The sequence below is a fragment of the Podarcis vaucheri genome (genome assembly GCF_965113315.1).
Source record: "Podarcis vaucheri genome assembly, chromosome: 17".
Lineage (NCBI taxonomy): Eukaryota > Metazoa > Chordata > Lepidosauria > Squamata > Lacertidae > Podarcis > Podarcis vaucheri.
Genome location: NC_138755.1, coordinates 3755436 through 3763615, shown reverse-complemented (window position 1 = coordinate 3763615; position 8180 = coordinate 3755436). Strand labels below are relative to the sequence as shown.

At 47.8% G+C, this 8180-nt stretch overlaps 1 protein-coding gene across 1 annotated transcript; it reads left to right on the top strand.

Annotated features, from left to right (window-relative positions):
• The first annotated feature begins 110 nt into the window (after positions 1-110).
• Positions 111-5511, top strand: SSR4 (signal sequence receptor subunit 4). The gene is made up of 6 exons (XM_082205743.1): positions 111-269; positions 2381-2499; positions 2960-3034; positions 3892-3981; positions 4521-4586; positions 5379-5511. The coding sequence occupies exons 1-6, from the start codon at positions 197-199 to the stop codon at positions 5481-5483; spliced, it is 528 nt and encodes a 175-aa protein (XP_082061869.1). The 5' UTR covers positions 111-196; the 3' UTR covers positions 5484-5511.
• The last annotated feature ends 2669 nt before the right edge of the window (positions 5512-8180 follow it).

The following is an 8180-nucleotide window of genomic DNA, read 5'->3' as shown; positions in this document are numbered from 1 at the left end:
CTCGGTTTCCGGCGCGACAAAAGTCGCGGGCGGCCATTTTAAGGAACCTTCCAAGGAAAGGCCACGTCTCTTTCCCTTCGGCCGCCTCGCGTCACGCGGCGCCGGAGCAGCGGATTGGCTGTGGGGGCCCTCGGCCCCAGCATCCCCCGCGCGGGAGGCGGGCCGCTCCTTTTCTCGTCGCGTCTCGCTGGTCGCGATGGCGGGCGCCGGGCTGAGGCTGCTTCGTCTGGCTGCGGCGGCGGCGCTGCTGGTGCTGAGCGGGGCGCGAGGTACGGTCACCTGCCGCGGCTGCGAGGGCGGGCCGGCCCTTCCTCCGGGGGCCCGGGACTCCCGCCCTAAGGGCTGTGGGTTCGAGGTCCCCCTCGCAGGGGGTGGGCTAGATGACCCTTGGGTCCCTTCCAGCTCTGCACCTCTAGGGTTCTGTGGGCGTCGTCGGGTAGGCGGAAGAAACGCGTGTGCGAAATGCTGAGGACACGTGTCTTGGCCCCGGGAAGCTCGCCCACCTCGCGGGGTTGCTGTGGGGGCCCAAGGGGCGGGTGGCCGAGCCGTTGGTGCTGCTCTCAAGCCTTTCCTTACAGCTCGGTTTGACTTGTCTAGCGCAGCGTGTAAACCAGGCTTCCTCAACCTCGGGCCTCCAGATGTGTTGAAACTACAGTTCCCATCATCCCTGACCACTGGGCCTGCTAGCTAGGGATCATGGGAGTTGTAGGCCAGAAACGTCTGGAGGGCCGAGGGTGAGGAAGCCTGGCGTAAACTCCCCGCTTCTCCCTCGGTCTCTCAAGGCTCCCCACGTGGCACCACCTGCGCGCCAGGCATGGCCGCCCTGGACAGACTTTGTGAGCTGACCCATTCCAGGGGTTTTCTTAGGAACATAGGAAGGTAGTCAAAGGATTTTCCCACCTAGCCCCGTGTTGACTGGCAGCTGCACATCAGGGTCTCAAGCAGAGAAGCGTCTGAAGGTGGTGGACTCTCCTTCCTTGGAAGTTGTCGAGCAGAGGTTGGATGGTTATTTAGTGGAGATTGCTGCATTGCAGAGGGTTGGACTAGATGACCCTGGGGTCCCCCTTCCAACTATACATTTCTAGGATTCTATGAGTAGAAACGCCTCACAGCCACGTGTCAAGGCTCAGCCTGATAGGGTTGGGGGTTGTCGTTTTTCACAAAGTGTAGCTGAATCGTTATTGGTCTTATCTGGAAGTTAAGTCTAATTCAGTGGGTCTTCTTTGGAATCATCCAATTGGGCCAAACTCTGCCTGTAGTGCCTCTGTTTCATAGTGGCTTTTTTACCATATGCCCGTGTGACATTTCCCATCCGCTCCCCTCCTTTGTTCTCACTGCTTAAGCTCTGGCCTGATGAAAAGTGTTGACAAACACTAAAGCTTGCTCACTTCTTTATAGCCTTCCCCATTTGTTTCAGTAAAATATATTGTGTTAACTTTGGATTTTTCCGTCATCCTGGAAGATGTTAATGAAGTATTCCTGGAGCAGTTCATCCAAACAACAGCAGGAGCTTAATGTCAAGTTGGAAAGCAGCAAGCAACCATTTGTGTTTTCACAGAGCTCTTTCTTGGGGCTAGATCTTGCACAGAACATAAAGGAGAAGAGAAAATATATCGGGATACTTAATGACTTTCTTAAAATGGTGCTTCAGGGGAACATAATGTATGCATCTTGAACACTTCACTTCATTGCAGCTCCTACTTGTACCTTTATAATGTGCAGTTTTACCATTGTGCATGTGTATAATGAGGCAGTACATGAACTGGTAAAGGCCAAGTATATAAACTGTACATAAACTGGTAACAGCCAAGTTAAAACTTACTAGCTTTTATTGATGGGGTTTGGATTAATATTTGACACATCTAGAAACTTTATTTTATCTGACCTTTCTTAATGTTTTGACCAATTTCTAGCCAATGCTGTTGAAGCAGTTGGCAATGCAATTTGTAGAAAATGATAAAACAAAAATATGAATCATAACCAACCAACGCATAATAAGATCAATGTTCTGTAGTTAAATCTAGCTCAGATTGTGAGCCAACATTACAAACACCTTCTGAAAAGACCAGCTGTCTAGCAATTCTGGGGAAGCTGATAAGTTGAGTCTCCCTAAGATGGGAGTTGTTGTTTTTTTAACTAGTAGGATGTGTGTTTTCTTTACTACTTGAGCCTTAGATCCAGTTCTCTCAACAGGATCCTTTCATTAATCAGTTGGTAGCAGTAGGTGGTTTCAGCAATTCCTTAAGGTGCATTCTGACATCTTGAGCTCCGTAGGAACATTGCATGTAGACCACCCTCTATGAATGGCCTCAGATGCTTGCTTATCCCTTTTCAGGTTCATAATGTGTTGATTCATAAGCCATTTTTTCTTTCCTATCAGCTGAAACCTGTACAGACCCAGTCATCTCTCCATCCTACTACACTACCTCAGATGCTGTAATCTCTTCAGAGACTGTCTTTGTTGTTGAGATCTCCCTCACCTGTAAGAATGGAGCACAAGTGAGTGCTGGAATACGTGGCTTATCTCATTTCTAAAAATAAAGTGCCACCTTGTAGATTTGATAATGGGCCTTAAATCTAGGGACTAGGGTTTCCCGTTTTGTAACAGTTGCATCCAAGTATGTGCATGGATTTGGATTTATGGTGGGTCCCAATCCATGGGCTTTCCATAGTGTACCCCATGCTACATTAACTTGCCTCCCCGAACCATTGGCTGGCCTGGCTTGCTGTAGTGCCAGCCACTGATGTGGGGGGCACATGTACATTTTGGGAAAGGGACAAAAAGGGTGCATCCAGGGGCTCTCTGTTATCTTCACCAAAGACTCTACAACCCCTATAACTTGGAGGGGATGTTGGCATTTGACCTAGAAAGATTTGCCTTTCCCATTGTCCCTGAGCTTTCAATAGGGCGTGCTGTGATTCCCTTTGATTTGATATTCATCCTACTCTCTTTCTGTAGAATGTTGCTCTCTATGCAGATGTCAATGGCAAGCAGTTTCCTGTTACTCGGGGTCAGGATGTTGGCCGCTATCAGGTAAGAACAAGCAGTGATTTCTGGTAGAGACAGCAAAATGCTAGTAACACTCTGGGCAGAACAGTGTCAGATTTGAGTTTAAATTCTAGCTCAGTCACATATCTTCTGGGCGGGGCCAGCTTAATTGACATTAACTCTTGGGAATATTTTGAGAATGGGCATTTTTAATACATCGCGTGTAGAGAATGTGCTCCCTTCAGGCTTCTCTGCAACGTGTGATGCTTTGTTAAAATCCAGAATCCTGGATTTTTCTCCCAGCTTGTTTAAGCACTTTTTAATGTTCATTTTCGTTACTTGAAAACGTAGACAAAAACAGTGAATCAAGTAAAAATAAACCAGATTCATCAGACTTGTATAACATTCAGGGCATGTTCAACACATGAGAATAATGGTAACCAGAGCAAGAATATTGTAGAATACACCCTTTTCTACTCAATATAGTTTGTCCGTGATGGTGATGGGAAAGTTGTGCAGTTTGCCAACAACTAAAGAAAGTAGGCTATAACTGCCTTATGGTTTTTGGGCTTCATGTTTGACGTTGGCATTGCTGAACAAGTTGGCAGTCTTTATGCTGTATAAATTCAAGTTAGGAAATTGCAGTCCTCCTGCACAAACGCATGGCTCTGGATTTATGGCGGGTCTGGTTCCATAGATCCCTCCATAGTGTACTCCATGCTAAAGCAAGCTGCTACTCCGAACCATTGGCCAGTCTGGCTTGTAGTAGCCCTGGCTACTGAAGTGAGTGGCACATGCGTGCAAGCATCTTTTGTGTGCATGCCCATCTATGTTCCCCTCTGATCGGGGGGGGGGGAGTCCATCCTCGCTCAGCACTGATTGCCCATCCCTTTCTTTGGCAGGTCTCTTGGAGCATGGAGCATAAGCTGGCTCGCTCTGGCACCTACGAGGTGAAGTTCTTTGATGAGGAGTCCTATAGCATCTTGCGCAAGGTGAGGTTGCCCCCTGGTGGGGGAAGGGGGTGGCTTAGCTAATTACATGGGCTGTAGGTGACATGACCTCGCTAGTAGCATAAGGAAAGAAAGCTCTTGCTGGTACTCTTGGCTTTAGTCTCACAGCTCTTACTCCATGTCTTCTAACATTTGTTGTCCTCACTCTACCTCCCATTTATACCCATTTTGAGAAGCACACAGTGTCTCACTTACCACTGAGCAACTGAAGCCTGTCTGCGCACACTTGGACTCGAGAGAGTGATCCTTCCTTTAATGGTGGGTGGCAAGGATCCCATGGCAACCTGAGCCCCAGTACTTAAAAAAGAAAAGAAAATATTTCAAATCTTAATATATTCATCAACCTAGTTTCTCGTCTTTATGGTCTCCACTGGACATTTTCCTGCAGAGCTACTCCTTGTAGGAGAGTGGCAGTGATACCAGATCCGTGGAGAGAAAATTTATCCCACAAGGAGCCCTGTTTAACTGTATGTAAACTCACAATATCCCAATTCTATCTCTCCCACTCCCCCCCCCCCCAGGCTCAACGCAACAACGAGGATGTCTCTGAGATCAAACCCCTCTTTTCAGTCAATGTGGATCATCGAGTGAGTAAAAGAGGGGGAGCTGGGCAGCCTGCTCCTCTCTGGGGAAAGGGGCTGCTTCCAAGGGTGGCCAGTGCCCAAGACAAGGTGGAATGTCTTTTACAGCGATGCTAGATCTTTCAGTGCTATAATGAGGATGGTAGTTTGTGGGTCTATTCTATGATGTGCACCATGGAACATTACCCGAGAGTCCAAATTTGGGCCCCTTGCCACAAGGCAGAAGCAGATACCTTGGCCCCACCAAAACGGGACTGTTGGGCATGGGTCATCTGTGCACAAGGCAGAGGCTATTCTCTGTACTTTGGTTTTTGGGTTGGATGGAGAAGTCAGCAAGTGCTGGTGGAGGAGAAGCTGCAACAAGCTATTGGGCATAAAGGGATGGTCCAGAAGGAGGCTTTTTATGTCCCTTTCAATTTGGTTGGGGTGGCTGTGATTTGCACTTCGGGCACTGGCTGAAAATGTCTCCTCAGTTTGAGGCTTGATCCCCAATTTGTTGCTTGACTGTCGAGATTATTTCTACACCTGAACCAGGGTTAAATAAACCTTGAATGCAAATCCCTGCCCTCTGTAGAAACCATCTGCCTTCATGGCCAATAATCTTTTAAGTCTCTCAAGGCTCCTTATCCTTGGCGCTGCTGTTCTGTGATCTTCCCTGGAAGTGCACAGCAGGCCAAAAGCGGGGATACCGAAAAGATTCAGCTACAACGTTCCTGATGCCTCTCTGTATGCCTTGCTCTGTGACTTACATGTTTTCTGTTCTCTTTTCTCCTCCTCTCCCTCACCCCAACCAATAAGGGTGCCTGGAGCGGACCGTGGGTCTCCACTGAGGTACTGGCAGCATTCATCGGTCTCCTTGTGTATTACATGGCTTTCAGTGCCAAGAGCAACATCCAAGCGTAATCTGTTTCAATAAACCTTTCATGCCAGACTTGCTGTGTGTGTGTTTGCCCTTGTCCTTTCCAGGGGTGGGTGAGGATTTCTTTACACTGGGCTCCACCAAGAGCCACATCACACGGTGCAGCTCCCCCTCTGGCCTGCCAATAATCAGCTGCTGGGGCTCTTGCAGGGAGTGGGGGATGAGAGAAGAATGCAAGGACCAGCAGTGCAGCTCAGGATAACCAGGTGGGATTCAGGCAGGAAATGTTTGCTCCTACTGGACTTCTTCCCTCCTTTTCTTGTTCCTAAAAGTAGCCTTTGAGGATGCCAGGATACTTAGAGCAGTGTTTCCCAACCACTGTTCCGCGGCACACTAGTGTGCCGCGAGATGTTGCCTGGTGTGCCGCGGGAAAAATTAAAAAATTCGCTTTCTCCTCCAAGGAGCTCCCGGGGGCACGCGTGGTTCTCCCCGTGTTATCCTCGCAACAACAGCCCTGCAAGGTGGGTCAGGCGAGTGGCCCAAGGGAGCACCCAGGGATTGTCCTGGCCAGGTGGGGTGATTTGAACCCTGCTCTCTGCCCGGTCTTCGTCCTCATTTAGCCCCCACATGTGCATGACTGTGCATGACTGAGGTTTTCCCCCCTCGTCTTGGCTATGGTGTGAGTCTGTCCTGTTAATTAATGGGGTTCTGCCTTCGGAGAAGATGAGCCAGCCCTCAAGGAGGTGATTATGTAATTTGCTAGCAATTCATGTCCCTCCCGGCGTGACGCTGCGCGCTGACGTCACGGGGCTGTAATGGTGGTGTGCCTCGAGATTTTTTTCATGAAACAAGTGTGCCTTTGCCCAAAAAAGGTTGGGAAACACTGACTTAGAGAATAAGGATCAAGCACCTCTCATGAATCCACCTCCTAGACTGAACCTGAACCCATTTGTGCAGCACAGTCTTCTAAGCCATGGCTGGCTCTGTGGTGTGGATGTGCTGTAATGGCAGCTGCCACCCCACCCCTGAGGTTTGGTCTCCTTTTCTTTGCATTAATCCTGTTAAGCAGCAATATTCGCACCACAGCTCCTTATCCGCCTAATGACAGCGGCTCCTGGTGTGAGCCAGTGCAGTGCGGCTGGGATTACACCATTGCTCTAAAGTTGTGCTAATGCCGGATTAGTAAGGGAAAGCTTGCCACAAAGGGGCTGCAGGGAGGATCTCTCTTGAATATCCTACTGTGATCCTAGAAAGGCAGTGAATCTTGCTGGTTATGGAGAGGTCCCCATTTGCCATTTCCTTGAGCAAGCAAAGCTATCTGGCTTGTGCTATATCATCTCTGCTTGAGGCTAGCTTGGCCTTCCAGAGTTTTTTTCCAGGTGGCTGCCCGCATCTCTGTGACCTGCTTGACATGATGAGTTAACATTGCTCTGTTAACCATCCGATGTCTTGGCCCCTTCCCAGGCACTTGGGGACTGACTTTGAGTGCTGCTTTGTCTTGACATAGCTAGGGTAAAAGAAGTCCTGCCTTTGTTAGAATTCAGAATTTGTTAGAAAAAGGGAGTCCTGCCTTTGTTAGAATTCAGGAGGGTTTTTTGAGTCCTCTCTAGGCAATGTAAGCCCATTGTAGAAGTCCGCTACAATGATACAAAAGGTAAAATTAGTTCAATGTGATGCAAGTTCACGTTAAATATTGTTTGAAGTGGGGGTAACTAAAGGTTTCCTAAACATTTGATTGCTAAATTCAAAAGCTAAAGAAAATAAATATGTGTGGGAGGTTAGGGAGGGAATGTTCCATCTAGAATCTGCTGCTTAATTGAACCAAGAGTAGGTATGGACCCAATGTAAAGCAAACTTATCCTCTGGCTGCCACTCCCTTCACTGAGGTGTGTGTGTGTGCGCGCACAATTTTCAACAGCAATATGCTACCTACCCTTCCTTTGCCTGGGATATTATTCTTTGATATAAACTTCAAGTACTATACCAACCTAAATGTTACGAATTTCCCTAAGGAACTAGGGGGGGCTTGTAGTTTTGTTAGAGCAGTGCATGCAGGGATTTATGCCCATGCAAAAATCTACATATATTCAGGGGTTCATCAAGAGCGTAAGGACAGTAAAAATCCATAAATCAATTTTTCAATACAGATAATGTCCATAGACTATGCAGGGATAGCATAAAAGAGCATTAAACAGCCTTCAAGTACACTTCTTAAAAAAGGGAAAGGACCTATATTAGGAGTGAGTGTTCACTGTGTTCCTTCTGTGTCTGGTTCTTGCCACAAGGCCATAACTGATCTCACAATTGTGTTCATGTTCTAAAACAGCTTCAAGCCTTTTCACTGTGATATGCACTAACTGGATTGTCGTGTTAAAAATGAGTCAAATGTTAGTTTAAGCTACTTTATACACTAAGCAGTAATTAGTCCATCTCCCTGTGGGCTTCTTCACTGCTCCTCTGACTAGCTCTGCAAGGTCTCGGGGTAGAGCCTTTCCCAGCTCTGCTGCTTGAGATCCTTTTGATGAAGCCCAGGGCTTCATGCATGTAAAACGTGGCTGCTCTTTTAAGTCTATCTGAGGTGTTTAGAATAATAAATTTTGATTTACTGTGCAAATAAGTTGCATGTTCCCTCGGAAGCCCCATTAGCTTCAATGGAACATGTTCCCAGGTAAGTTCTTACAGGATTGCAGCCTGAGGGATTGCAGGAAGGGACACTTGCAAGCTCTTGGTTGTGGGGTGCC

Coding starts and splice junctions, on each gene's coding strand:
- SSR4 (XM_082205743.1), top strand. CDS start 197: ATGGCGGGCGCCGGGCTGAGGCTGCTTCGTCTGGCTGCGGCGGCGGCG. Junction 2,500..2,959: donor CCTGTAAGAATGGAGCACAA/GTGAGTGCTGGA, acceptor CTCTTTCTGTAG/AATGTTGCTCTCTATGCAGA. Junction 4,587..5,378: donor CAGTCAATGTGGATCATCGA/GTGAGTAAAAGA, acceptor CCAACCAATAAG/GGTGCCTGGAGCGGACCGTG.